The sequence below is a fragment of the Telmatherina bonti genome (assembly GCF_933228915.1).
Source record: "Telmatherina bonti genome assembly, chromosome: 12".
NCBI classification, from domain to species: domain Eukaryota; kingdom Metazoa; phylum Chordata; class Actinopteri; order Atheriniformes; family Telmatherinidae; genus Telmatherina; species Telmatherina bonti.
The window spans coordinates 22838607-22853813 of NC_136610.1; the positions used below are offsets into that span (position 1 = coordinate 22838607).

General features: G+C 38.3%; 2 protein-coding genes across 2 annotated transcripts; both read left to right on the forward strand.

Annotated features, from left to right (window-relative positions):
- Positions 1-41: 41 nt before the first annotated feature.
- Positions 42-7318, forward strand: yif1a (Yip1 interacting factor homolog A). The gene is made up of 9 exons (XM_079249862.1): positions 42-135; positions 529-584; positions 2555-2799; positions 3672-3776; positions 5312-5390; positions 5472-5529; positions 5629-5784; positions 5930-6023; positions 6451-7318. The coding sequence occupies exons 2-9, from the start codon at positions 551-553 to the stop codon at positions 6607-6609; spliced, it is 930 nt and encodes a 309-aa protein (XP_079105988.1). The 5' UTR covers positions 42-135; positions 529-550; the 3' UTR covers positions 6610-7318.
- Positions 7319-12312: 4994 nt separating this feature from the next.
- On the forward strand, positions 12313-14868 carry LOC306763093 (forkhead box protein N3-like; the record flags this gene model as incomplete). The annotated part of the gene is given in 5 exon segments (XM_079249779.1): positions 12313-12933; positions 13132-13253; positions 14045-14101; positions 14103-14122; positions 14516-14868. Coding segments are annotated over 5 exon segments (1173 nt in total).
- Positions 14869-15207: the final 339 nt, after the last annotated feature.

Consider the following 15207-nt stretch of genomic DNA (forward strand, 5'->3'; position numbering starts at 1 on the left):
CAGCTGTACGTGTTTAGTTTTTCCACCGCTGTCTGCCACGCAGGCACCGTGAAGTCAACTCACTGTAGTGAATGGGTGGGATCAGTCCGATCAGTGACATAGCCACGTAGCTAATTTCCAGCGTTAGCTGTATAGGTATGTTCCGTCGCCTTTTTTATATTCACAATTTTCACGATTATTATTACTATATTTCCTCAGACAATGGCAGTGACCATGTATTACGGTTCTCATTGTGCTTTTTGTATCTTCTCATACGCTCAGCCTGAAACAGCTGTTGTTAACTTAGCTAGCTAGGCAGCTAGCTTAAACTTGTAGCAACAATGGTTACAGTTTAACGAGTTATTTGTTTAGATTATGCAAACTGAATAACTAGGAATTTTATTTCATTGATGCAAAATATCGACACATAACCCTAGCTATGCAGATTACAGACTTAATATCAAGACAGAGTTAAAGCTCAGTATGAGGAAATGTAGCTAACATGTCAGTGTTTTTTTTTAAAAATCATCATTATTATTATTATTTCAGGCTAACGTCATTTAGCGTTACAATGGACTTGCCACATCATCATGGGTATCGAGCAAGTAAGTGGAAACCTAAATCACTAGGAGTTGTCTGTTTTGATAAAGAATTACAATACGTCCACTCATGCTATCCACTCCTTTTTTTTATGCTTTTGCTTGCGTTGATCTGTCCCTGTGTTAGCAACTTTATGTAAAAACTACTTGATTTTTATGAGAATGGGTCTTGGCCTAACTTAGATTGCTTTCAACTTTGGCAGTGATCCGGATCTATATCCAGCCATTTTTAAAAAGGATTCTTTATCATTGCGAGCTAGGGTCATTTTCAGTATATATGCATGTAACTCCACAATAACATGACAGGGTGTTTTGGCAAAATAAACAGGAAAAGCTCCCAATATGTTTTACAAGATATAGAAAATACATCTGGATCCTGGCAAACTTCTTGATACTATGATCAAGAACAGGAAAAATAGGGTCTCTTCATCACTGCAAGAGACCATTAAATTATAGACATGCACCACAAATAGTTAGAACATTGTGGCTTCATTATCAACAAATTTAGGAATCAAATAGTATGTCCAAAAAAAAATTTTTTTTTGGACTATAACATTTACAATATGGGTGGAGAGGTCTGCAGAGAGTCTTTTTTTTCCTTTTCTTTGTGTGTGTATGTGCTGCATCAATCACTACAGCAAACAACAAAATTAAATTCAGTTTAGTTTTATTTGTATAGCGCCACTTCACTTGAAAGCAATGTCTCTGGCACTTTACAGACACATCCATTCCAGTCAATTCAAAGCCTAGCTAAGAGAGAAACCATCAAATCATGACTTCAATGCAATCTCCCATCCCCCAGCATGCTTAAGGCGACACTGGAAAGAAAAACTCACTTTTAACAGGAAAGAAAAACCTCCAGAGGAATCATAACCTTGCTAAGCATTTAACAGAAACTGAACATTCAAATCTAGACAGCATTTATAAAAGGTGCTCAGGAGGCTAGAAATTAGCTGACAAATGCCCCATATGGGACTGTGCATAGTTGGGGTGGGCAACTCCAGTCCTTAGGGACTGCAGCCCTGCAAGTGTTGGGAGTTTCCCAACTACAACCCTCCTGATTCAAATCAAAGCGTACTTACCTGGCTATTCATGTCAAGCTCTGCACAAGTCGGGAAACTCATACCACTTGCAGGATTGCGCTCCTCGAGGACTGGAGTTGCTGGTGTTTAGTATAATTTCACACATTGGTTATGGGGTCTCAAACTCCAATTCTCTATTTCCCAATCTCACCGTTTCCCAGAAACCTGCGGGGATGTTAATAAAATTCAGTGCAGTTCTGCAAATAATTTAATCTAGATGACAACCTTTGAAAATTTTCAATTATATATTGCTCCAGAACATGTATATCATCATTGCACATTAAGTATACTACTATATAACCTCACTTTGTCCACACCCTTTGCAGAAATGCCCCCACCATGTTAAAGCAGTTGCTAGGTTTTCAACATATTGATTTTAAAAAACAAAGAAGAATCTGGGTGGGCCATCTTCTGTTACCCCTGTTGATATGGTGTCTGTGATTTCTAAATACAGTTTCACATTTTGATTTGTGAGACCACAAAACTGTTTCCCATTTTACTGCAATCCATCTTAAATTTAACTCAACCCTTTAAATGGCAGATGTGTTTCTGGATCTTGTTGATGTGTGTGTCCTTTATCATTTTCATGTTCTTTTTTTCAAACTAAATTTTTGTTGCCAAACTGTGATATCATCAGTTTTGTAATGTTCCAAAAAAATATAAAATGAATGTTCCATGTTTTGAAATGTGTTTTTCCACTGTTACAACAACAACTGAATTGTAAGTTTGTCATATAGGTTTGAAATTTTAATAAAATGAACATGTTTGCAAATTGCTGCATTTTTTTTTTTTACTAATCTGCTTTCTCATCTGAGTTGACAATATGGAAGACATATCAGATTATTTTAATAGCATATTTGAAGAGCTCTGTTCTGTTTCGTTGTTTATCCACAGCTAAGCCAAGAGCTCGTGCAGCTCCTCCTGCAGGAGACTCTGTCCTGTTTGAAGACACCAGTTCTGCAGTGCCTGGACTGAATAGCCAGGGCTATTACACTCCTGGATACAATATGGGAGGACCCTCACATGACATGCAAGGAGGTGTGGGAGGGAGCAACCTTTTCACTGATCCAATGGCTAATGCTGCAATGATGTATGGCTCCTCTTTAGCAAACCAAGGAAAAGATATGGTAAACAAAGAGGTGAGGAAAAACAGGACTCTTCTTTTGGTAGCCTCAAATATGATATATGGTACTCGGTGTTTAACACAGGGTGGGGTGCTAAGTTAGTTCTGTTTATTCTACAGTTTCTACAATGATTTAGCAGATGCTTTTATCCAAAGTGACTTGTATCTGAGAGTGAGAACAACACAAGCAAGATATCAAACAGTAGGGGACATCAGACGTATGTGCTAGTCAGGTGTTGCCATGTAGTGCTGTAGGCAGTGCAGATTTTTTTTCTTTCCTTTCCTCATCACACTGGTAACTTGTAAATAAGGTTATGGTACAGGCTGAGTTTTGAATGTGATTTTAAGTTTGTTATTTTGGTTTGTTTCTTTGTTTTTCTGTAGTTTCATTGGGAAAGATAGAAATATAGATAAAAGCTTTTTTTGAGAAGATGAGTCAAAGTTTGAAGAGAAATGCTCCACAAAAATAATTTAAAAAATATTCATTTTCACAAGTGGTCTTGGTTCCATTTAATTCATTTGTGGCCGACAGTGGTTCCTCTGTTGTTTCTAGTTGCTTTTTTTTCTTCTAATTTTTTTCCTCTGTAGGGCAACCCAAACAGGGAAATTGTACATGACTACGTTATACCAACAATTTTTTACCCCCTGCTACTGAAAATACCAACTTCCTGGTCATTCATGTCAGTAGGAAGTGAACAGTGTAAAAAACTTAGCACTTCTGGATGACTGAAAACAGGTTTTGTTTTGCTGGATTGGCTGTTTTGATACGCAGCATACCAAAGGGATGTGTAATACTGAGGACGCAAGGTTTGAACGGACTGTGAGTCAGCTATTAACTGTGGCAGACTGTCAGTTCTCATCTGCAACCCATTTTGCTTTTCCTTTCAGATCAGCAGATTCATGTCAATGAACAAGCTGAAATACTTCTTTGCAGTCGACACCAGATATGTCCTGAAGAAACTTATGATCCTCATGTTCCCATATACACATCAGGTAATCTGAACCAATCGGGGGCTGTTTCACAGCAGAATGTGGAACAACACAAAACGTTTAGTTCTGAATGACTGATTTATTTTATCTGGTATCATGTACGTTTTTTTTTCATATGTTTGTCACTGAAACTTCAACAAGATAATTATTGTCTATCAGTTCTAAAACTTTGTTTATAAATGTTATGGTCTTCTTAGTAATTATTCACCACATGATTTCAGATCATTAAGTATAAAACCACTACAAACAGTCTGTGCCCTGATAATATGTGAACCTCAGAGTACAAACTCCACAAGTTCACCCAGAGCCACAAAGTATTTCCTGTTGCTCAGGCATGGTATTTGCAACCATTACAATTAGATTACAGATGTTATGGTTGCTTAGTGTAAGTCTGGTGACATTTTCTATTTTCTTAATAATCTATAAAGCTGCTCCAATCCATCTGTGAGACAGTTTTACCTACAAGCACCATTTTCTATCAAATGCATTAGCAATACCTTTGTAAATGTGTAACATATCCATCTAAATACCTTCAGTTAAAACACATACAGTACTTTCCAAACTATTAATAGTTGGTTTCCACTCTTACATGCTTGAAATTAAACTTGAACTTTTATGTAATGCTGCTTATTTGCTCATTATATGTATACATTTCATATTCAAATTCAAAGGCTTATATGTACTGTACATACAATCTTTAGTTTGGCCTGTGCAAATATTTAAGGTTAGCAGTTATTTAAAGAGTCGGTAAGGGATGTATAACACCACCATCATTTTGTTTTCTCTTCAACTCTACTGTGTATTGGCTCTCTTTTTCAGCAGATATACTCCACTTACAGTAACACCTTAGATTTCCAAAGCCAAAACGCCATCCACATTGAACAAGGCACCAGAAATTTCAGCAGACATCTTGTTTTTGAGATGTTTGTTTTTTAGATCGTTTGTTGTTGAAATAAATGGTCCTTGTTTATTTTAATAATGCATCACTGCCAATGGCAATAAATGAGTTGATCCAGGTTATCTCAAAACTGTAAATGATTTGCTTGATAAATTGATGTAACACAGATTTTAAAAACATATTTCAGTGTACTGTCTCATATGATACAGTTACCTTAATTAGGGCTGGTGCTGCGTACTGCCCTACTGCTGTCAAACAGACCTGAATTGCATCCTTGACAAGCTCTCTTCTACAGGTGAACATTTTAGAAAGTGAACAGAGAAGGAGACCAAAAAAAGCTTTAAAGCCACTTGTTCTGGGTTGCCTAGTTATTTTTAGTTCTGTGTTTGTTCATAGTAAGTTCATGTTGTATTTTTCTAGATCAGACAGTTATTGTCTACATAATTTTACACTTGAGTGTCTTTGAGTCTTTGGTAAAACAACAAAACATTTTTTAAGGGCAGAATTGTTTCACTCCGCAGGGTGATTGTTGTTGGATTTTTGTGATTTACTTATGTAGTAAGTTAGTTAGTTAGTAAGTTAGTTGGTTAGTTAGGTAGTTACCGGTATGTATTTACCGGTGTTTGTTAATTTATCGTAGGATTGGGAAGTCCGGTACCATCGGGACACTCCACTGACTCCAAGACAGGATGTGAATGCACCTGATCTTTATATTCCAAGTAAGTATTCTGTCAAACTCAAAGTAGGGAATGTTTTGGTTTTATCCTTTTAAGTTAATTAAAATGTGTGTAATCTTCTAGCCATGGCTTTTATTACCTACATTCTACTCGCTGGAATGGCCCTTGGCATTCAGAAAAGGTAAAGTATTTTTCCTTATTTAACTTGTTTCTTGTAACACTTGGCATGTTTGTGTCAGATCATCTAAATAAGGAAGTGCATGTTTGTTTTTGTGTAAAGGTTCAGTCCAGAGGTTCTTGGGCTGTGTGCCAGCACTGCCCTTGTGTGGATCATCATCGAGGTTTTGATCATGTTGTTGAGTTTGTATCTGCTGACAGTACACAGTGACCTCTCAACCTTTGATCTCATCGCCTACAGTGGATACAAATACGTTGGGTAAATAAACATCCACTTCACTCAGTGTGTGTGTAACTTGATGTACAATTGACAGTGTTGCTGGTGAATTTCAGCTCAGTGGTAAAATATATATATATATATTGTTCCATGTTTGAGTGACAATGTTGTCTTTGTCTTCCTTTAGGATGATCTTCACAGTATTGTGTGGCTTACTGTTTGGCAGTGATGGTTATTTCGTGGCCCTTGCCTGGTGCTCGTGTGCCCTCATGTTCTTTATTGTAAGTCTTTTCTGACTGTTTTAGATTCATCTATCAAAATTACAAAGATAACATTAATATATTTCAAAATAGTATTTAATGTCACAACTACTTTTAATCGCATTGCATAGTTAGGCTAGGATGCAGGTTTTTTTCCAGTAGAGCACTACTTTGTAGTAAGATTAACAGCCTTACTTATTTCACCTATAATTTGGGAACTCTGGATTTTTATTTTTCCCCTGCTTGAAATGAATAATGTTGACCTAGTCCTGCACACATTATTATAGTTTATACCAAATACATACATGATGACACTTATCATGCCAGACCTAACATCTTATTCTGCAGCTTCGTTCCTGTTTTATTGCTTACTCCTGAATTTTATATTTTAAATATGCTGTTTTTTTGTTGTGTTGCCCCCCCCCCCCCCGACCCCCGACCCACACAGGTTCGATCTCTGAAAATGAAGATTCTGCCCTCTCTCTCCTCAGACTCAATGGGAATGGGACCAAGTGCCAAACCTCACTTCCGCCTTTATATCACTGTGGCAACCGCAGTGTTTCAGCCAATAATTATTTACTGGTTAACCTCTCATTTGATCAGGTGACTTGAGAGGCATTTAATAACCTCAGATCCAAATGATCTGGAAAACTGAAATTTGTGGATGTTAAGTGTTGTACACTTGCCCTATTTTTAGCATATGTAGACGGTGGTGAACTGCAGTTTGGCTGAGCTTTTCGGTAGAAATGGTTTAATTAGTATTACCAGAAAGTGTGAAATAGTCTCTCAGTCTGCCATTACTGTACTGCCACAATGACAAATGCTTAATTCTGTCCACCTAATGGAACAAAAGGGCTTTCACAGACACATTTGTTTGATAAGAACTGGTTGTCTGCAGGTTTCCTGTAATACAGCCTCTTTGGAAGTCTTTAAAGTGACTATAACACAGTCGATCCAATACACTGACAGAAATTCATGTGACACTTGTGACTCAAGTTGTATTTTTCTGCTGTGGTGATATTGCAGCATAATTTTCCTTTCTATGTTCAATCCTGAATTTTTAATAATATACATTTTGGAAAGCATGTCAATGTTTGGATTTTTTTTTTTTGTTTTTAGAAAAAAATAAATATATTTAGCCTTGTGTAACCAATGACCTGTTAGAGAATTTTTAGTTTTTTTTTAATTTTATCTTAGTTTAAAACAATTTGCACGATTATTACATTTTATTTTTCTATTTAATTTATTAACATTTTAAGACTTGTCATGTTAAATCTACATGCATGCAAAAAGTCTCGAATACAACCACAAGTAACTTGCAGGACTATGCTGTTAACTCTAAATACACTGCAGTTTAAGGTGTAGATGGTGTTTGTTCCACTATGTAAAGAGTTAAAGGTAATATCGCCATCTGCTGACGGTACATTTAAATGCCTAGTTATTTCGAACATTTTTGCTAATAAACATAGTTACGTCTCTCCTCCTTTTGATAGTACAGTGGCGGCTTGGCGTTTATTGCAGGTTTTATATTTATTATCTGTAGTAATGGAGGGATTTTGATAACATTTCCAGAAATAAGATGAGGAACAGGGGATCTAGATTTTGGGGGTCATCCGGATCTCCCTTTGTTTTTTCTTTTTTTTTTTTTTTTTTAAAAAAAAAAAAAAAAATCAGCTATTTTCTATTGTAGGAAAAATAGTATCTATCAGTCTATCTGTCTGTCTGTGAAAGTGAAAACTCATCTGTCTGTTCTGCTGGCTGCTGTCAGTCTGTGTGATTGATACGTGAGCGCGCGCGGGGCGCTCCCTGCAGAGCGTCCTTTTGGTTTCCAGGGAAACCACAGCAACACAGCAAGAAGACAGAGGTGTCCGAGTGCGATTCCACTTTTGTACATCAGTATTTGGCTATTAACTTTCACACGGACGCATTTCGGACATTTAAAGAGAGCTGTTTTCTGTCAGCGTTGTCGTTTTGAGGCTAATTGGTGAGTAAGTGTTTACAGCGAAGTATTTAATGAAAGACCTTCAGCACCAAGAGGGCTACCTGTGAGGGGGAAAAGGCGGCTTTCCTGAATAGCTAAATGAAACTTTATATTGCTCCGCCATTTGCCTGCTAAACTGCTTTGTGGACCCATGTGGCATCACGAACAGACTTTAAGAGCTATTGAAACATCATCGTACATGGGATAAGTTGGGGGACTGGCCCCATTTTGTATATATTTATTTTTTATTTAAAGGATGTAATCTGTGCACGATAAAGGTTATGATTCACCCTCGAACCTGCACCTGCTGGCTTGGTTGTGCCTTCACTAGAGTGGGACGTGGAAACACGAGTGGACTTTGGGCATAGAGTAAGATGTTCATCAGAGTGGAACGACTTGCAAACGTGGGGTCTAACTAAATTGTTTTTCCATCAGTAGGTTAATTTTATGCTAAACATTTAAAATTAAATTGAACTTTTAACAGTTGCCAAGCAGATGAGACATGCTATTTTGCTTTGAATGCAGTTCTTGGCTATTTGATTAATTTAAAATAGAAGCCACTTGAAAACAAACAAAACGAGAAACACACTGCACAGACCTCCACCAAGCAGCTCATTTCCACCTATATTGTGATTTTCACCCTATTTTATAGTCCCACACTCATTTACACCGTTAGATTTATTGATGCTCAAAATTGACCTTGAGAATTTGAAATATCAATGAGATAGTCAGATATTTAAAAAGATACCTTATACAGTTCTTGGTCTCTCTTGCAAGGGGAAAGAATCCTTTCAGAAATCCCTGTACCCATTGTTCCTATCACTCCTAAAACTGAATCTTTATGGAATCGAGGACAAAATGCAGAAGCGGTCAATAAATCAGTAGTTGCCCGGATACTGCTCCCATAAAGAAGCAACCGAGTGCTGTCAATTAAATAGTGATCTGAGAGAAGCCATTGCTAAAGTCTGTAAATGTAGATGGATTATACAGGAGTCCATCTCAACAAGCTTGCTCCAAGTTCAGACAGCGCAATGTTCAGAGAAGCTTTTAAGAAAAAACAACTATTTACTTTGTGTTATGTACATATCTGCAAAAACATCTCGAACTGTTTGCTGAGCACAGAGGAGCAGAAGTAATTACACTGCTAAAATAAAATAAAGAGAACACTTAGCACAGTGTAACTCCAAGTCAACCACGCTTCTGTGAAATCGAACTGTCCACTTAAGAAGCAACACTGATTGACAATCAGTTCCACATGCTGTTGTGCAAATGGAATAGACAAGTGGAAATTATAGGCAATTGGCAAGACAAACCCAATGAAGGAGTGGTTCTGCAGGTGGTGACCACAGACCACTCCTCAGTTCCGATGCTTTCCGGCTGATGTTTTTTGTCACATTTGAATGCTGGCGGTGCTTTCACCGTGGTAGTGTGAAACGGAGTCTACAACCCACATGAGTGGCTCAGGTAGTGCAGCTCATCCAGGATGGCACATCTGTGCGAGCTGTGGCAAGAAAGTTTGCTGTGTCTGTTAGCGTAGTGTCCAGAGCATGGAGGTGCTACCAGGAGACAGGCCAGTACATCAGGAGACGTTGAGGAGGCTGTGGGAGGGCAACAACCCAGCAGCAGGACCACTACCTCCTTCTTTGTGCAAGGAGGAACAGCGCATGTGTCTGCTCAAACAGTCAGAGACAGACTCCATGAGGGTGGTATGAGGGCCTGACGTCCACAGGTGGGGGTTGTGCTTACAGCCGAACACTGTGCAGGATGTTTGGCATTTGCCAGAGAACACCAAGATTGGCAAATTCGCCACTGGTGCCCTGTGCTCTCCACAGATGAAAGCAGGTTCACACTGAGCCGTGTGACGGATGTGACAGAGTCTGGAGATGTTTTGGAGAACGTTCTGCTGCCTGCAACATCCTCCAGCATAACCGGTTTGGCAGTGGGTCTGTAAGAGTGTGGGGTTGCATTTCTTTGGAGGGCCGCACAGCCCTTCATGTGCTCGCCAGAGGCAGCCTGACTGCCATTAGGTACTGAGATGAGATCCTCAGACTCCTTGTGAGACCATATGCTGGTGCAGTTGGCCCTGGGTTCCTCCTCATGCAAGACAATGCTAGACCTCATGTGGCTGGAGTGTGTCAGCAGTTCCTGCAACACGAAGGCATTGATATTACGGACTGGTCCGCCCGTTCCCCAGACCTGAATCCAATTGAGCACATCTGGGACATCATGTCTCGCTCCATCCACCAACGCCAAGTTGCACTATAGACTGTCCAGGAGTTGGCGGATGCTTTAGTCCAGATCTGGGAGGAGATTCCTCAGGAGAACATCCGCCGCCTCATCAGGAGCATGCCCAGGTGTTGTAGGGAGGTCATACAGGCATGCGGAGGCCACACACACTACTGAGCCTCATTTTGCCTCATATTTAAAGGGCATTACATCAAAGTAGTGTGTTTTTCCACTTTAATTTTGAGTATAACTCCAAATCCAGACCTCCATGGGTTGATACATTTGATTTTCATTGATACGTTTTGTGTGATTTTGTTGTCAGCACATTCAACTATGGAAAGAACAAAGTATTTATTAAAAATATTTCATTCATTCAGATCTACAACATGTTACTATAGTGTTCCCTTTAAGTTTTTGAGCACTGTATTTGGGCTTGCTTTTGAAGCCAAAGAATGTGGACACGTAGCTGTCAGAGTTAACTACATTGCTCAAAAAAATAAAGCGAACACTTAAACATCACATCTTAAATCTAAATTAATTTGATATTCCATTTAAAAATATTCATTTTATAGTGGAACATGTTGGGAACAAAATAACATACGAATGAACACTGGAAATTAAAATAATTATCTGGATTTTCTCCCAGACATCCACCACAGGCTGTGCAAGGCAGAGCAAACAAAACTACTGCAAAAACAAAAATCGAAATATGAATTAAAAGTATTTCATTGCTGAATGTGAGGCCATGTCTGACAGCTCAAGCCTGGCCAGAATGAATTCCTGCAGGTTTTACATGTGTTCAACACACCTTAAAAAAATGAACTGGTCATTCACAGACGAAGGCAGAAGGAATTTTTGTGTAGATCCGTTTAATCTAAATCAGGTATGTTGGAGCATCATACAACCTACAGCCGGCAGCCATTGAAGACTGACACTGGACATCCCAGTCCCAAATACAGATTTACACAAATTTATAACAGAAAGACTGAAAAAGAAAAGACCCAAGGTGTTGAAAAGTTCTAGTATGCCGTGGGACCTTAAGATTGCTGTGCATCAATGATTGCTTGCAAACCCAAATGATAGAAGCAATGGTAGGAAGAAGATTGAAAAAAAAAATCACTCTGCAATGAAGTGACAGACCAATAATGTCATACAGAAAACTAGGGAAGCACCAATCCACTTTTTGGGAGTTCGATCCAATACCAATATCTGAAATTTGATTATCTGGAGATACTAATATTTGCCAATACCAAATCTGTTCATGTGAACATTATTGTGATTATGGTTATTATTGCTGTTATAATTGTGTAAGGTTTTATTCAGCTGTAATAAATTACCCATCCTTTCTTAAGTTACTTCACCAATACAAATATAATAACATTACTGATCTAACTATTTCAACAAGTTTTATTTTGATTTGGCACATTTTACCAAAATACAACTATACATGTGCGATTTTGAAGCAAAGATCTCGCTTTTAGTGTAACAAAAAAATGTCACATTTTAACATTCAAGGCATTTATTTATTTTAAAACACGTCCGAAGCATGTCACCAAACACATCTGCGCTGGCTGACTAGTGTGGTATCGTATGTGGTATCAGAACACTTTTATTAATACCAAGTACACGCACGGTATTGAGCCGATACCGATACTGATGTCGGTGTTGGTGCATCCTTACAGTAAACAATTAAAGTTGATTTTACAAGTTGTGGTATTGTGGAGTGTACTTATTGTGTTTACACACACTCTGATGTATTTTGGCTAAATTTTTGTTAAATAAGAAATGACAAAATGTAAAATGTAGTGTTTTATTGTTTTATTGTATTTGCCTAATTCTACAATCTGTTAAAGACCATATTTTTTTTTCTTTCAACATGATAAATCATAAACCAATAAGCTTTACCTGAATTTCTTTATCATCATGACAATAAAAACTGATGACTAATCTTATTACTTCTACTTTCTCTTCACAAAATGCTTATTGTCAATCTAAATCAGTGAAAATGTACAATTTTGGGCTAAATATCTTTGTTTACACCTGTAACCCTGACTTATTTCTGCCATATCTTTCAGAAAGTCTTACAGCTGAATGACCTGAGTTATGGAGAAAAGCTCTCACACACTGCCATCCTCAGTCCCATGTCCCGCTACTTTTGGAGGGTCTCTACCATTCCCCTCCTCATCCCTGCAGTCCTCCTCAAATGGCTGTGCTTCAATCCCGCTCTCACCCATCTCATTCCCCATGTCTCCAGCTTCGCTTTCCCCAGCAACAGCTGACTCCACTAACTCATCCTCCCCTCTTTCCCACTGCTCTTCATCTCATTGCCTTGAAGGACAAAACACACAAAGCCTCAGACAGGAAAGCATATGTGACCAGGATGACCTGACCTGTCTCAACTGGCTTCATCAGAGAGGCAACTTGCTTCCACTGCAGCCACTTGCCAAAATGACACAACTGGCTCAGCAAGAGTCTTGCACACCTGCTCAGCCTCCTCATCCTCCGCCTCCTGTCTCATCCAAACCTCCATATTCTTTCAGCAGCTTGATTTTTATGGCAATTGAAGATTCTCCACACAAGAGGCTGCCAGTGAAGGACATTTATGAATGGATTGTGAACAATTTTCCGTACTACAGGACAGCCACAGGAGGCTGGAGGAACTCTGTTAGACACAACCTCTCCCTGAGCAAGAGTTTTTGTCGCATTCAAAGGGACAAAAGCCAGGTGGGTAGACAACTTATAATTTCCAAAACAATATGCATTAAAGAATCAAGCTGACTGAACTGTCCTTCAGCATCACACTGATATTTTGTTGTACAAGCTAACCACCACTAAGGCGAAGCTATTTTATCATACTTTTCATACCATCTGATACACCAGTGTTGTTTACTATTAACAAGAGGACTTGTGTATTTGTTGCAGTCAGTGGGGAAGGGGTCGTTGTGGTGTGTGTGTCCAGAATATCGACCGGCACTCTTGGAGGTCCTAAGGAAGACCCACAGTTATCACAGCAGCAACTGCAATCTGTTAGTTAAGCCTGAACTGTAAGTGCAATCACATACTGTGTGCAGTGAGGCTTCATCCAACAGTTACCATAATTTCATGCTTTATTCACTTTATTACTTTATACAGAAGTGTTTACTCGTTCATTCATGCAACCTAACCACAAACTCTTAATGAAATTTTGGAATGAAGGCCTCATTTACCATACAGTCAAGTACAAAATAAGTATGAAGGCATATTACATTGAAAGCTGAATAAGAAATGTTATTTTTGTTTGTTGGGTATTTTATGAGTGCAATGGACAGTAAACTTTGTCCTTTAATTTTTTTTTATAGTTTTAGCAGTTGCCAGAAATATCAGTGTCTGATAAATTAACAGGACTAAATAAATAAAATGTAGGCAGCTTTTTTAATGTGAAAGCTGCTATGTAAAACAGACAGAGAATAGAATTTTTTACTGATTAAGATGAGTGATTCTAAAAATTGAAAAACATGAAGACTTTTTGACTGACTCTTTAGCCTGACAATAAATAAATAAATAATAACATTGATAATACTGGTGTATATTCAGTTAAAGAGTCATAGATAAGAACTAAAGATATACTGCCACTTGCTGCTCAAATATATGATTGGCTACATTTTGGTGTTTTTTTAATCAATTTGAATACCTTCATATTATAAGTTGGAAGAGAAAATAGTAAATACATTTTTCTTAAATCATTTTTGAGGATTGATAAAAAGATTCATTTTTTAATATTAAAAAACTATATATATTTTTTTTTTAAAAACTTTTTCCCTGTGTCCATGAAATATCTTTCGTATGTTGTGTGCAGGTTGGAAGGGGCTGAATACGAAGTGCCTGCAGTGTGTGATACAATGGAAATGTCAGGTTGGTACATATACTGGACCTAATTAAGACATGAACCCACATATTTGACCATGAAAATATATTTTCTTCAGCAGTTCTTTATCAATAGGGTAGAAGCTCTGTGACACTTTTATCACTTGCAGTTTTTCTCCCACTCTGCAGCTTTCTCAGCAAGCAGCATTGTTCTTGTGTTTGTGTTCTGTGGGCATGGTAACTGCCTTCTATTACCTTGGTAACCAAGCAATAACCTAGCTTAGTCTCTGTCATAAGTCTCTTCTTTTATATCCAAGCCTGAACAGTTTAGATGCTCATTTGTTCTACTGAAGAATTTGTGTTGTGCTTGTTCAGTCACCATTACTGAAAATGACCTATTAATATGAATTTTTTTATTATTCATTCAATCATTTCTATATTTATCCTTTTTTCCCTTGTGCAGAACCACTTTCTCAAACCTTGCTCCTCTCCATGTCCTCACCCAATATCCTCAACACTGGTAACTCAATTTTCACTGAGAATCTGCCATGTCCTTTGACCCCCGATCACGAGGAACTTGTCACAATGGAGTCAGTTGAATACCAACAGGAGGAGGTTAACGAAGACATGGAAAAGGACCCCCTGTCTGACAGTGGGTACATTGAGTTACATTATTACCAGTCCAACCAGTACCAGTACTTAGTGCTGCCTGGTGACACTGAGCTGGACTTAGAGACTGTGGAGATCCTTCAGCTTGATGCCGAGGCCCAAGAGGCTGCTGGGTCACTGCTGGACCTAGCAGGCGGTGGATATTAGCTCACTTTAACCTTAGATTTCCATTGATTCTATCTGAGACCTTGACACTGCCTGGTTGATTGTGTGTTGATGTGAAATTAGATAGCAATAAAGATCCATAGGTGGACTGATTCAAAACTATGGATCACATGACTCCAAATGTATTCAAGCACTTTTCCTGAACAAGTTGAACTCAGCACCACCACAATGAACATTACCAGCTATGTATGGATACACTATTTTAAACTAATGATAAAGTATTAATGAGGTTATTTTTTAGTGCAACAGATCAAAGTCATTCTCAGGGGTGGAAGGAGTGCTTCCAGCTCAAGAAAATATATCGTTTTTCAATTAAGTTTC

Bases quoted from the DNA above. Each gene is read 5' to 3' on its own strand.
- yif1a (XM_079249862.1), top strand. From the start codon at position 551: ATGGACTTGCCACATCATCATGGGTATCGAGCAA. The intron at 2,800-3,671 runs GTGAGGAAAAAC...TTTTCCTTTCAG, and splicing joins AAGATATGGTAAACAAAGAG to ATCAGCAGATTCATGTCAAT. The intron at 5,785-5,929 runs GTAAATAAACAT...GTCTTCCTTTAG, and splicing joins AGTGGATACAAATACGTTGG to GATGATCTTCACAGTATTGT.